Below are 15,154 nucleotides of genomic sequence, written 5' to 3'. Positions count from 1 at the left end.
ATCTTACCCAGAGCCTACAGAAAGGAACTCAGCCTTGCCAATGCTTACATTTTAGCCTATGAGACCCCTATTAAACTCCTGCCCTACAGAACTGTCAGGTAATAATTTTGTGTGTTTAAGCCGCTAAAGTTTGCAATAATTTGTTACCTTGCAGATGCAAGATAATTTATGCAAACAGTTAGAAAAGTTGCACCTTGGGATGCTGGGGTGGCTCACTCATTTGAGCAGCCCACCTTGGATTTTGGCTCAGGTTCTAATCTCAGGGTCGCAGGATCGAGCCCTGTGTTAGACTCCAGGCTCAGAAGGAAGTCTGCTTAACACTCTTTCTCTCTCTCTCCCTTTCTCTAACTCTTTAAAATAAATAAATAAATCATGGGGCGCCTGGGTGTTTCAGTGGGTTAAAGCCTCTGCCTTCGGCTCAGGTCATGATCTCAGGGTCCCGGGATCAAGCCCCGCATTGGGCTCTCTGCTCAGCAGGGAGCCTGCTTCCCCCTTTCTCTCTGCCTGCCTCTCTGCCTACTTGTGATCTCTGTCAAATAAACAAAATCTTAAAAAATAATAATAATAAAATAAATAAATCTTTTTAAAAAATCAAAATAGAAGTTGGATCTAATCAATTGCCAAGACACTGGTTAACTATAAATCGCGGACTCCTAACCTCTGAGGAAGTCTAAGCTTCAGGACCAGCTTTACCAATGCAAGCAGAGTTACTTGGCAACCAGAAAAACAAACCATTTCAGGAGCAGCCTGCTGGAGACCGGAATCCCGGACATCTACCTTACTGTGTCTCTTGGTACAAACTTTTATTTTTTGTCTGTTTCTAACTACTTTTAAAAGTCCAGGGAGTGATTCAAAAGACATGTGTAAATCATTACTCATGATAATTTTCTCAAATATGGGATTCAAGGGGTGGTAAAAATTGAAGAGACGATGGCTCTTGGAGAATCCTTGAGTAAAGAGCGTGTCTAAAGGAGTAGATGCTAACGTCTTTTGGGTCACAGACTCACTTGAGATCGTTTTTTAGAAGACTGTGCATATATACCTAGACACGATTTTGCCTTTGGTTTTACTGATGTTACAGCTTCCTTCCTGTTTACATGCCCACGTTTACAAACAGCTCATCTAAATAAGTATGGTGTTTGATTTTAGTGAAGGAGAAACTTCTTAGAAGACACTTCTGGGGCTGAGCACAAATTAGTGCACTAGAAGTAACATCTGTGTTCTTGTTAACTGTAAGGGGCTAGATTTTCTTCAAAGGGCTGATGCTTTTTGTTTTTGTCATCAGCAGGATCCACACCTTCTACTTCACTGGGAGAGGATGTGGGCTCTTAAATGCTATAAGTGTGAGTGCTGTGGGAGTGATTTTGTCAGCTACAAGGCTCTGAAGTATCACTTTCGACAGAAGCATTTTGGAAAAGTTCACTGCGAAGAATGTGGGCACGAAGTCCCAAGGGAAAGACTGCAGCATCACAGTGAGGTACACGTGGGGAAAGCAACCCTGCTTTTTATTTGGTTTTTAATTCTCTTCATGGAGATTTGTTGACAGGAGACTAAAAATTAGAACAGAGCTCGTGGCCATAGGCCAGGTGGTGGGATGCAGCAGGAAAGCACACTTTTCAGTGTCAGCTAGGAAATATCCACCTCCTGGGGCTTCCCTTTGTTAAGGATGCTCAGCAGAATTCACTGGACACAAGTGTTGTATTCAGAGCAGCTGCCGTGGTTGTAATTATTATTCCAAAATGCTTGTGATGTGTCGGGATTCTCACAGTTCTAGAATTTTTACTTTCAGTGTAACCTTAGAGGTACATTTATATACTTCCCACCTTCCTCTTCTCCCTTCTCCCAAATAAGGGATCAGAGACCCAATTAGGGAAAATGATTTGCCCAAAGTCTCCAAACAGTAAATGTCAGAAAAAGAGCCAGTATGTCATTCTTCTGATTTTATAAAACAAAACCTAGTGCTTAAAAAAAAAAAAAAAAAAGTACCCTTTTTTCAGCACTGTGGTTTTCATGGTTCATTTATTAATCTATAGCAGTATTCAGGGGCGTCTGGGTGGCTCAGTCTGTTAAGTGTCTGCCGTCCGCTCCGGTCATGGTCCCAGGTTCCTGGGATCAAGCACCATGTTGGGCTCTCTTCTTCTCCCTCTGCCTTCTCTGCCTGTTTGTGCTTTCTCTGTCAAATAAATAAATAAAATCTTAAAAAAAATAAAAACTACAGCAGTGTTCCATCTATATCTAAAGAACGAATGGGCTTTGCTGTGTTTAGGAAACGGAATGAGAATCTCTCTGCTCGTGACTGAGAACATTTAGTCAGAAGCCAAATGAAGACGAGGAGACCTTTCAAACAGCTCTTGTAATTCTTATGTTACGTGTTTACTTTCTCTCAGCCTGTACAGGAGAGGTCAACCATGCAGACGCACAAGCTCAGCTGGGAAAATCTAGAAGAAAGGAATATAAAGCATATGGCTACAGAAATATCAAAAACCTGTAGGATGTGTTCGAGGCGCTTTGGAACAATCCTTAGTCGGGAGAACCATGAACTACAGGAGCATCGATTCACAGCCAGTAAAAGAGGTAAAAAAAAAAAAAAAAAAAAAAAAAAAAAAAAAAAAGCCTCGCTCTTTCCCTCTGTATATATTTATGCAACCGAGAAACCATATTTTGGTTTTCCCTCAGCGCAAGGCTTTAGGGTTGCTTCCAGGAACAGGAAATAGAGAATGGAAGATGGGACCAGGGTGTGGCTTGGAACTACACGCTTTTGGGGTGGCAGGGATGAAGAATAATTTTGCCAAGCCAAATTTGAAGAAGAAGCTGGAAAGCCAAGGTATCATTCAGAGAGACAATACAGCACAATTCTGTGGGCTTACAGTCAAAAGTGGAACCATGTCAGGAATTCAAGTGGGAGTCAGGTTATGGTTTATCCATGTCAAAGACCAGATAAACCACAGAACTAAGATCTTAACACATTTTGCTCTCATATGTGCGGTCTGTCCTCTAAACTAACTGGTGACAGCTGCTCTCTGAAAGGCTCTTAATAAATAAAACTTTTTCCAGGAAGTAGTCATTGATTCTGGATACGCAGGTGTCACTGAAAAGTAATCATTTTTTGATGAACTTTCCCTAAAGAGAGTAGTATATAAATTGGATATGATGTTTCAAGCTGAAGAATCAAAGTGTCAAAACAACAACAAAAACAAAACCAACAATCTTTGTTAAGTTAACAATCTGTTAACTTGGCTTAATTGACAAAGCCTAACCAAGGGGCTCTGTATCCCTTGAGTGCTGATACAAAGTTTCTTGTTACTGATTAGTTCTGAGTATGTTCTGATTTCCATTATGATTTTTTTCCTGGGATCCATGATTTATTTAAAGTCTGTGGTTCTTAAAATTCCTTAAAGCTTGAAGTATTTTTAGTTATTTTATTACTGGCTTCTCATTTAATTGCACAGTGGCCAGAGAATGTAATCTGTGGGACGTTAGTTCTCTGGCACGTGCTGGGTTTTATTGGTAGCTGAGTATATATTCAATTCTTGTGAATGTTCCATGCATGCTTGAGGAGGAAGTTCATTCCCAGAGAGCATTAGTGAATGCTTTAAGGCACTTGAGCTCTCTTCTAGCCAGCGGCCAATCTAAAATGAATTCTCAGTGCTAATATGAATTGGTTGTATGACCCTGATTAAGGGACACTTTGTGATTGCAGATACACAGGGATTTTTTTTTCCCCCTGGTCCATCCAATGCAGAAATTATGAAAGTTTCTTTGATGTTGAAGGGGCTCAGGATATGCCACCCCAAATTATGCCAATTTGTTGTATTGATTATTTGGAGGTGAGGCAGTTGGGAAACAGGAAAAACAAGCGCACTCTGCTTTCCCTACCTAAAAACAAGCCAGTAATCACCCCCTCCCCTGGACCACGACCAGGAGAGTAGCCTTTATCACTGGAAACCTAGAGATGGATGGCATATGAGTCTTCATAAACAAACAACCCTTTATATCCTTTATCTGCCATTAGCTCCCCTTTTATATTTCCTAGTCACTTTCCCACAATTTATTGGCCTTAGAAGCCCAAACCCTCTTCCCTTTATCTAGTCACTTGTCTCCAATTTATTGTACTTTGTATAAGTGGTGTACGAGCCCCCAGGTCTCATAGCTACTTTGAGTTCTTTTCTGTAAAGAATTCTGTGCATATTAAAAAAAAAATGTTAACAGTGATAAAATGTGTATACCTCTTCTCCTGTGACTCTGTCTGTTGTCAGTTTAGTTCACATGTCCCTTTCACTGAACCTAGCGATTCAGTGTTCACTTCCTTCTCCTGAAGGTGGGGTCAGTCTTGTCAGCATTTCTGGCTCAAAACAAACAAAAACCCCACACACCTACGATGTCCCCCTTTAAAAACAATGCACTGTCTCCAGATTTCTACATGTTGGCTTAGTTTTTTCTTTTTGAAAGCACCGTGCAGGCCAAACCAAACATTCTGGAGGCAGAATATGGCCTGTGGGCTGCTAGTTTCAGACTTTTAATAGATGGTTTAACTTGGAATTCTGTACCCTGGGATCATTTTGTTGAAACTTGTTAACATACATGTTTTTCATTTAGAAACTTTAAATGATTTCATCGACTGGAACAAAAGATTTTTTTTTTCCTCTCACATAGAACGGTTGGAATATCTGTTTTCTAAGAAATTCAGCCATTCTTCTATAAAGACCTAGGGTTAAATGTCAGCTAAGTCTAGAGGGGGTGACGTTTGCTGTTCATCTGATGCTTTACCAGCCAGCAGAGTCAGTCTGCCCATTATCACAGCTAGGTAGTCCTGGGATTAACTAGACAGAATTTGCATGTAAAATTAGATTCTTGCCTTTGACACACATCTATTTCTGTGCAGCGAATATGAAATCCTGGTTATTTCTCTATATAGCCCAAATGTCTATAGGATTTTCACCTCATCATATGTTGGAGTGTAAGAGTCCCCAAGAGCTACAGAGATTTGCAGATGAAAATATCCGCCCAGCCTCAGGTCCTCAGAGCGCTGCCTGTGTGGCTGAGATCGCGGCCCTGCTCACGCGGATCCAGGCTTGCTTTCCGGTGCCGACCTCCCGGGTGATCCAGGTAATCTGAGCCCCCAGCCCTCTGGCCAGGCCACACAGCCCTACGGAAGCCATTCTTCTCCCGTGGAGGTAACGCACATCAACCGGGCAAGGTCACGTGTGTTCAAAGGCAAGGTCACGTGTGTTCAAAGGCCAGTGTTGCCTCCTGCGTGGGGCGACACAGCCTGCAAGGAGCCCTTTGAAATGCCAGGGCAGGCTTCAGGCTGGTGGAGCAGGCACGCAACCACGCGACATCTGGAGCCCATTAGGGTTGGCAGTTTCTGCCCAAGGGATGAAAGTACCTTTACATTGGCAGGACCAGGCAACTGGCTCACACTTGACCGATGTTTGTAAATGCTTAAGGGACTTTGAGGCAAAGGAGGTGAGCCTGTCCCCCAGGGCCCTGTTTCATGGCTGAGCAGTCTGCCTGTGGAAGTAATTAGGTGCTGCACTGATGGGCTCCCTGTCAGCCTGAAGACAGCTCGGTGTGTCCAGGAATGGCTGTCCGCAGAGCACAGAACATTTCCTGGACAAAAAAGGGATCCCAATGACAAGGATGATATGGTTTTCTCCCTATTGTTGTTATTACTGTTAACATTAACACCATCAGCACATACTTTTGAATCTTTGTAGAGAAACAATATAGGGCAGTTCTGAGGGCCTTTCATTCCAATAATTTTTCTGCCCCTTCATTTAAAAATGCACAGATAGGGGTTCCTGCCTGGCTCAGTAGGTAGAGTAGGATACTCTTAATCTTGGGGTCATGAGTTTGAGCCTGCGGAAGAGTGTAGACATCACTTAAAAAAAAAATAAAAAAGAATTTTAAAAGGTGTCCCCAAGTGCACATGTAACTGTTATAAAATCATCCTTAAGCCATGCATTCTTTTGAAATAAAAAGTGATTTTTTAAATGTAACTCAATAGCAAATATGACTTAAGTATGATTAAATTCTTCCTGAAGATAGTTATGACAAAAGCCGGCATACGAAGGTTGTATTTTCTTCTACAGAGACGAGGTGTGGACACAGAGCTGGATATTGGGAGCCAGTGTTCAATTCTGGTCCTGTACGACACTCGCTCAAAACAAGGGCCACTGTTCGATTAAGTTGCAGAATTGTTGTGCCATTTATTCCATTCTTGGAGCCTGACAGTACACATTAGTGTATTGAGAACTCTCGGGTTAATACTGCTCAAAACGCCATTTCTCATATTCCTTTGTCACTATAATTTCTAATGGGAAATAGGTTTCATAAATTAATTGCACTAGTGAGAACTGTGTTAAGAACAGTTGGGACGGGAGAGACAGGGGGACACAAGGCACCCATTTGAGCTAGTCCTCATGACTAGCAGATAGAGAACGACGCCGGAGTCAAACCCTGGAACGCTTTCCAATGTCACGGGAAAGTGCGTTGTCCCTTTGTGTGTCACGGTCCTCCTTTGCTTTTGCCTTATTTGGGACATTATGGTTCCCAAATCATAGGTAACAGGCTTCTTTTACTGACAGAGAGATTCCTTTGGGAACTGGCAACCTACATTTTCCTTGAGTGCTAAAGAAGGCAACAGTGTACTGTTAATTACTTAACATTTTAACTTTTATAAAGTTATATTTAGTAAGAGATCCGAAGTAAAAATCTCATTAATTATAATTATAGGACATTTAAAATTTTTTTATTAACATATAATGTATTATTACTACAGAACTTTTTATTAAAAATCATTCAAGATCTATTTAGAAGCAGAGCAAACGAACATCTACCAGGAATGGTAGTCACTTCCGGTTACAACTCTCACGGGTCAGGTTTGTTAGGACACTTAGGGCTGGGGCTGCCTGTCTGGGTGTTCACTGAGGGCTGCCGTTGTGAGCTTTGGACTGACTATACAGTGGCAAATTTGATTCCTGCCCCAGGCCAGTGGCTCCCAAGCAGAAAGAGTCTAAGAACTTGTGGTGCTAAGTCTTCCCAAGGATTTTCAGGCTTTTTTCCGCAAAGAATACTTTCTTTTTCATAGGCGAGGCTCCGTTCTCAGTAGACCATGATACATTGCTTCCTCCTTTTCTTTTTCTTCTTTCAGGGTGAGTGGGGCTCAACTGCACATATTTGAGCTATTCCACAATGTTAATTGACCCTAAAATGCTACAACTTGAAATCTGTGCTTCTCTCAGGGTTAGTTTGGTTTTACCTACATTGTATCGTTTGTCTTCACAGGGTGGTTCTTACATAAAGGGGACTGATACTCAAGGATGCTCTGAGATTGACATCGTGCTGTTCAGTGATGTGTTTGCCGATGTGAACCATTGCAAGAAACAACTGACAGAAGGGTTGGATGCTCTGAGAGAAAACTTGAAGCAAACTTCACATGGAAACAGGTCTGGGTGAAGGTGTTACTGTGAATTCTCTTGTTCCATAGGTAGAAAAGTCAGCTAAGGAAAACTCTTAGCTTGGCACAAAAGGGCATTATTAAATAATAATTACTTGTGTATGCTAACATTAAATTCCTAGGAGGAAATTTGGAGAGATTGCCTCGGAGGCATTTTTTTTTTAAGACTTCTAGATAAACTTCCAATGAAAGTTCATGAATTTGAGATCTTATGATTTAAGGACTAATTATGTCTTCTCCAACGCACCTTTATTTAATTTCCATCCCCTTAGCTGAAATCTGACTCTGAGGAATGCAAACAGGAAGGGGTGGGAAAGGTGCCTCCAAGTACCAAGAATCTTTGAGACACATTTGTCTGATAAACATTCCCTTCAGCGGTATCCTGGGGTCTCTTGCTGATGTGGCTTTGCTGACATTACGCACAATGTCTCCTCTTTGCTCCAAATGTTGAACTAATCAGGCCTGGATTGTGTGTGTGTGTGTGTGTGTGTGCGTGTGTGTGTGTTGGTAAGTTCCAAAAAGAGAAAAAGAAAGAAATGAAAAAGGCTTGACTTGTTATTTATTTTTCTATTTTATTTTTATATCACCTGTTACTTTTTCCAGTCTAGTGAATTGTGGTTGAAGAAAAATGCAAATATCTGTGTTATAAAATGAAGAAAACAGTTCTCCTGCATAAAACAGACCAAGCTAGGTGCCGCCTGAATGTGAAAATAAGATCAGCGTTTTAAAACAGTGTCTCAGAACTGTTTCTTAATTTAAATAATAGATTCGTTACCAAGTCCTTGTTTCAACTGAGTATAGAGAAGTAGCTTGAATGTGCCTTTTATTGAAAAACACTACCTTCAGGAATACCAAACACCTACTAAATTGTGGCAGTTAGCAAAAGATGTCAGATGAATGGCACAATGGTAGCTGTAATGAAGTCCATTGGGTTGGAAAGGCAGAAAGAGAAATGATGGAGTTTCATATACGATTACGCTTTGAATGGAGAAAGACCACCTTTAAGACAAAAGAAAACAAAAAAGAGAAATGGGAGAATGTGTTTTTCATTTTACCCATTGCTTCTTCCAAGTTTTCCCCATTAAATTTGTAAACTCTATGGTACATTATACCATTGTTATTATTATTTATCAAAACAGAATGTTAATGTACTCTAAAGGCACATTAAAAATAAGAGTTAGGCTATACGCTTCCCAGGGTGACCTTATGTGGAATCAAAATATTTGTTTTTCATTGTTAGGTTCTTTTTCTATACTCCTCGCCCACCCAACTTCAAAGAACCTTATGGACACACTCTCCCTAAACCTTTTTCCCCTCCTCCACAACTCAGGTGCCCTTTTCCTGGAAAAACAAAACAAACCCAAAGTAAAACAAACAAACAAACAAAACCCCCAAAACCAGTCCTTGAAGGTCTTTACTTTTTAGATTTCCAGAATGAGTTTTGAAGTAAAACCCATGAAAAATAACAGCCCTGAAAACCTTGGTTCATTTACTCTAATTGTTCCTGACTAAGAACACGCAAACTCATTTTCTCATCTGTGTTCCTTCTATTCTTTCAACTCATTAAATAATTTAATTGAAACCCTTTAAGGTTGAACCGCATTCCCAGGTAACCACGTCTTTCCTTTGCACCTGCTAAGTGCCTGTTCATTTCCTCTTCCCCCAAGTGACTTTTCCAGGGACTGAATTGTTTTAATTCAGCCCCGAATCCATTTTAGCCCACGTTTTATTTTGCTGAATGGTTCCCGTGGCTGAATAGGAGCGTATTTGCTGAGGAATGAGGCTCCAAGGCAAACTGAGGAAGCACCCTGGAGGCAGGGAAGGAAGCAGGTTGTCGAAGGTGTTGGCCTATGCTGAGATCTGTGCGCAGCAGGTGTTTTTTGGGGTTTTCTTCTCCACAACTCAGAGCAATAGAGACCATATTGCAATTCATTTGAAGGGAAAATTGAATTAAGCATGGAAAAGAAGCAGATATGTGGGTCTGACAGTTGGTTTAGACTCCCACCCACTGAGAGTATAGAGTTTATTGTTTCAGTTGATGCCTGGTTTTTGGTGATATATTGTTTGTTGCTGTTATTTTTAAAGCTATTCAGTTACTTTATTTTGAGAGATGGGTGTGAGAGAAAAAAAAAAAAACCAAAAAACAAAAAACCTCTTTCTTTTCTTTTGAAACTGTTCTATGTCTTAACCTACCAGTAACAGCAACTGTTCTGTGTCAGTCATTTGCTGGGCCCTGCTTGTGAATGAAATCTCAGGAGACTTTCCCATTAAGCCCAAGGTACTGGAAATCATTTACACGCCAGAGGAACTGTGCTCCTCTCTTTACATGTCAGTGTGTTTATTATTAAAATACCACAATGGGAAAACATACTCTCTGCTTTTAAGGAGACACAGCTATAAAATATGCGTCATGCCTATAGTGGTTATGGTTATAATGGGGAGTTCTCGCCATTATCTCTTATGGCTTTGATTTAGAGGTTTTGAAAACAAGAATCTCTGTTTCATTGTATTATCCAGTCAGAGCATCTTAAGGCTCTCCTCCGAGCCACATCGCAGGACATCGCAGGCATTGTCTTAATAAGACACGGACAAGACAAGACCTGTTCAGGGACTGGGCTGACAAGAACAGAAGGGGAAATAATATCACCTGAGGGTTTATGAGCAGGCCCTGCTATGTCCCATGCCTCATTTCTACTAATAATATTAGCAAAAATCTTTTGGGATACTCATTGGAGAGTAAGATACTTGCAGGGTAGCATAAGAGAGTACTGGCATTCTCTCTAATCTTGACCCATTCTAGAACTCTGAATTCCTCAGTAGATCTAATACTTCATTCAGACTCTCTGGTATCCACAAGAATAAGCTTCACACACCTATGGCCATGTCCCCCATAGCCCTATCTCTTGGAATTTCTAGTGATTTTTAAAGATTAAACCCAGGACCACGTGCATAAAAAATCTTAGTTGCCTCAGGTATGTTCTTTTTCCAATGAGGGTTTACTGTTTCTTTCTTCACCAAATAGAGTAAGAACTGATTGTCTGTGTCACACCTCATACCCATCAAAAAAAACATGTGTGGAGGCAAAAGCATTGGTGTATTTTAAGGATCCCCAGGTGACTCTACCATGTGGCCAAGTTAATGGATCACTGTTACAGCTTGGTATGTTTGTCAGGAACTCCCTACTAGTCCTTGTCACCTCAGCCCTGGAGACTGAACCCTAATCCATGTTGTCTCAACCCATTAAGACTGTCAACAATCCCATTCAACTCTTCAAGACGTCCTGCTTTGTTTCTTTAACCATACGTGTCTCAAGCATCTTTAGAATTCAGCAGATGTTTGGAGGGAGAAGAAAAGGTCATATTTCAGGTTCAACTATCCACCATTCCCTTTTCATCAGGATTGTGGCCTCCAAGTCTCTCCACATTGTGTTAGCCCCAGGAGCTTGGCAGGGTTCTGCTGGTTTCTTTAACTCCAGCAGCTTCTCTTTACCCAAACAAAATCCATGTTTTCATCCTCTAACCTATTCCCCAAATCAGTGTATGTCCCCAGAAAGAAAGCAGCAGAGTATACGCCCATCTGTTCATGATCTGCTGTCCTGACCCTCACCGGACCTCAGCCTCTCTAGCTTCAACTACCTGGTGCCTCTCAAATATGCCTAAACATGGTTATTTATTTATTTATTTTTATTTTTTATTTTTTAAAAGATTTTATTTATTTATTTGACAGATACCACAAGTAGGCAGAGAGAGAGAGAGAGGAGAAGAGGAAGCAAGCTCCCCACCGAGCAGAGAGCCTGACATGGGGATTGATCCCAGGACCCTGGGATCAGGACCTGAGCCAAAGGCAGAGGCTTTAACCCCCTGAGCCACCCAGGCGCCCATACACATGGTTTTTAAAATCTAATTTTCTGGTTGTTCTTATTGAGCATCAGTCTTTTATAAACTACTCCATTATACCCAGAAGTAGAAGCCAGCTTTCTTTTAAAATATTTTACTTCATCATGTTCATGATTGACTATATCTATGCCCCAGTCCATATTCAGATGCTAATTCATTTAAGTTACTTGTTAATCACCTATTACTTGCCAGTTACTAGGGACAGGGAAGTGAAGAAAATATACACAGCTCCTGCCTTTGTTCAACTAATACCCAAGTGTGAGAGAAATAAGCAAATAATAAATCCAAGTGGTAGCTAAATGTTGTAAAGAACCATCAAGCAGGGTAAGGGGGCAGGAAACAGGGAGGGAGCTCTTGTTTTAAAGGGTGGCCAAGAAAGGCCAACTGGTACAGCAGAGACCTGAATAAAGCCAGTGCTGAAACCACGTGGATCATCTTCAGTGAGTGTATTATAGGTATAGGAACAACAACTGCAAAGACCCTGAGGAGGGAACATTTCTGGAATGTTCAAGAAATAGTCAAGAGAGTAGCAGCGGTAGAGTAAGGGGAAGGATGGTTGAAAATCATCTTGTGTTTCATTCTTTCTCTATTCTTTCTCATGCCATGTCATATTCCTTTTTTAAGGATCCTAATGGGAAAGAGAGCACCATTGTCTTTAAGATTCAATTTTGTATGTACGGAAGGTCTCCACAGTCATTCCTTTGAGATCATGGCCTACTGGGACATCCTGGGGCCTGTCCCCTCCACAGGTAAGATATATTTGCTTTGTTTCACAGGAAGCCTTAAAATGGGTGCCTTTTCAGATTGTATTTAGGAGGGCTGACCACTCTGGACACCATATTGATTGAGGCATAGGGAACCAGACTGCTTATAGTAGAACTGGAACACAGAGTGTTCTTAGGAGGCACTTTTCTACAGCACATGAACACCATGTATCTGTATGCCACCAGTTTCTAATTTAAGAAGGTGATCAAGGTTTGACTATTTGTCTGGTATCATGGAGTAGAGAAAGAGGGCAAGAATCCCTTTTTGAGCCTACGTTGAATTTGCACCAGGATTCACTCACCATCAGGCAAACTCAGGAGGATGAATGAGTCTCCTCCAGGGGGAGAGATGGGTTAGAAACACAACTTTAGCCCAAACTCAACAGATCATTGTTGAAGAGAGAGGGGCTTAATACTTAGCACCAGTGGATACATGCCCCCTCCCTGTCTCTTGGAGGAAGATTTCAAAAAATTTCGAGGGAAAATTGAAAGAGCTGTTTTCTGGCTATCTACTGTGGTAGCCAGAGCTCAAGTCAGCCCAGCTTTGCAGCCTGAGTGGTAGAGTGTAGCTCTGGGGCTATTGTGGAGTGAGGAAGGCGTCCAGAGGGCCTGAGTAGTCAAGAGGCACCCTCACTCTGCCTTGAGAAGAGGCAAGAACAGGCCTCTCTCCTTGATGCTCCTACTTTCTTGGTACTGGCAGAAATGGTTGTGCCTTTGGCAAGCACGACCACCCTGATGACATTACTGTTTTTGGTAGGACCCTTAATACTTCTGGTAACAGCAGCCATAGAAGACACTGGACCATGCAAAAGATCCAGAGAAGATGGTAATGACAGATAGCATGTGGTATGGAAAGGAAGAGTCTACAAACACAAGTGAGCTAGTCGATGGGGTCATCTTAGATAGGGGAGGAATCTGAGGGGACTCCTTCAGGAAATGGGAAATGAGAAGGACAGAGTCATAGTATGACATTGTTATGCCCATTGTGATGTTACATTTATCCCTAAGTAGTTGTGGTATCTGGAATGAGATATGAAATATAAAATTTAGTCAGATGTATAAAAAGGGAGGATAAAGTATCTCCATTAGGCAAGAAGATGAAGGCCCTGTTATGGGCCCCTCAGAATCCACTTATTGAAGCCCTAACCCCAGTGTGATGGTATTGTGATGAGAGGCCCTTAGGAGGTAATCAGATTTAGATGAGGTCAGGGACTAGGGACCCCTTGATGGGATTAGCGTCCTGAGAAGAAGAGAAGGAGACCTCCGAGCTTCCTCTCTGGGCGATGTGACAGTAAGAAGGCAGCCCACTGCATACCAGGAAGAGGTCTATCACCAGGAACCAAATCTACCAGCACCTTAACCACTTCTCAGCCTCCAGAAATGTGGAAAAATACATTTCTGTTGTTTAAGACATCTGGTCTGTGGTATTTGGTTATATAGTAGCCCAAGAAGAGGCCCAGATGACTAAGTGATTTATATAGATGTAAATACATTCTCCAGAGAACTTGGGACTTGAATCTAGGCTTCTGTGTGAAGAATATGTATATTCTTGTATACATATATATACATATATAAGTACGTGTGTGTGTGTGTGTGTGTGTGTGTGTGTGTATTCTCTTTGAGGCAACAGGTGGAAACAAATTGCCAAATTGCCATGAGCCAATACATGGTCAGTGATTCTTCTGCAGTTTATCAGGACGTATTAAACATTTTCACTGTTATTTATCCCTTTGGACTATTATTTGTGCAATATCTACCACATGCTCTTAAATACTTCTAATGGATTAGATAGGAGATCAAGATTTTTGTTCTTTTGGAGCTCGCATTTTGTAGGCGAGAGATTCATGAAGTATCTGTAGCCCTGAAGTATCTGTTTTTCCTAAAGCTCCATGCTCTCTCCCATCTCTATGTCTTTGCACACTGTTTCCATTGATACATTTTTCTTTATTTTTTTTTAAGATTTTATCTATTTATTTGACTGAGAGAGATCACAAGTAGGCAGAGAGGCAGACAGACAGAGGAGGGGAAGCAGGCTCCCTGCTGAGCAGAGTCCGATGCGGGACTCGATCCCAGGACCCTGAGACCATGACCTGAGCCGACGGCAAAGGCTTAACCCACTGCACCCAGGCGCCCCTCTGGCACTGTTTTATTCAATAACTGCTTATGGAATAAACAGAATGAATACATATAACATTGGTCCTACCCTCTCAGCCACACTCTAGAGGAACATGTTGACTTTCTTGATCTAGTTCTTATACTTACCAATCCTGTTGGACAGTGTGCTGCTCATGTTAAAATTACATATATTGCATGCTTGCCACCTTCTAGAAGCTATTAGCACTGGGGTTGCAAACATGAATAAGACCCAATAAGGTTTATAGTCTGGAGGGGAAAACAGATACATACATAGGTCATTTTACTATAACATCAGCTATAATAAGACAAAAGTATGGGGAAATCTGAAATAAGAAAGTGCTGGGAAAGGGAGTGTGGACTCTTAGGCTATCCTGCAGTTTTATTAAGTCCTCTTGGCTCTGATAATCTTGCTGATCCTGTCAGATTTTTTGAAATGCTGTAATGTATCCAGCACCCATTATATGCCATATATAATTCTCATTGCTAAAGTTAAAATCTGAATAAATGATCCCATTTGACTTTCACTAAAAGCCTAAAAGAAAGATACTATCTCCAGTTTCAATATTTAAAAAAATCGAGCCTTAGAAAATGTAAGCAACTTACCCACAGTTAGGTCACCTAAACATAAAGGGGCTGGGTTGTCAATCCAGGGCCTTCAGACTGTCTAGGACCCATGGAGACTGATACAACCTCCAAGTTCTGTAATGGAGAGAACACCCTGGGCTTGAGGCCAAATCCCAGATCTATTTCATACTACCTATGAGACCCTAAGTAAGTCCTATAAAACTCTCAAGCCTCATTTTTTTCATCTATAAAACAGAGATAGTTGCAAGAATTATAATAATGAGATTTAATTTCAAATCATGTAGCAGAATACTTAGTACAATGAATATTTTTTT

At 41.3% G+C, this 15,154-nt stretch overlaps 1 protein-coding gene across 5 annotated transcripts in view; it reads left to right on the top strand.

Moving 5' to 3' along the window:
- The first annotated feature begins 678 nt into the window (after nt 1–678).
- The window catches only part of LOC116586104 (2'-5'-oligoadenylate synthase 3-like), a 47,962-nt gene continuing 33,486 nt past the window's right edge, over nt 679–15,154 (top strand). For all 5 annotated transcript variants that reach the window (XR_004283894.1, XR_004283895.1, XM_032335677.1 and 2 more), the window contains exons 1-6: nt 679–793; nt 1,286–1,477; nt 2,388–2,574; nt 4,916–5,106; nt 7,288–7,448; nt 11,980–12,104. Coding sequence is in view for 3 of the 5 variants with exons in the window: in XM_032335677.1 (XP_032191568.1) it covers nt 1,319–1,477; nt 2,388–2,574; nt 4,916–5,106; nt 7,288–7,448; nt 11,980–12,104 (823 nt within the window). In the remaining 2 variants the exon portion in view is untranslated. The remainder of the gene's footprint in view (nt 794–1,285; nt 1,478–2,387; nt 2,575–4,915; nt 5,107–7,287; nt 7,449–11,979; nt 12,105–15,154) is intronic.

This window comes from Mustela erminea, chromosome 3 (genome assembly GCF_009829155.1).
Source record: "Mustela erminea isolate mMusErm1 chromosome 3, mMusErm1.Pri, whole genome shotgun sequence".
In the NCBI taxonomy this organism is placed as follows: Eukaryota; Metazoa; Chordata; class Mammalia; order Carnivora; family Mustelidae; genus Mustela; species Mustela erminea.
This window is presented reverse-complemented; position numbering and strand designations above follow the sequence as displayed.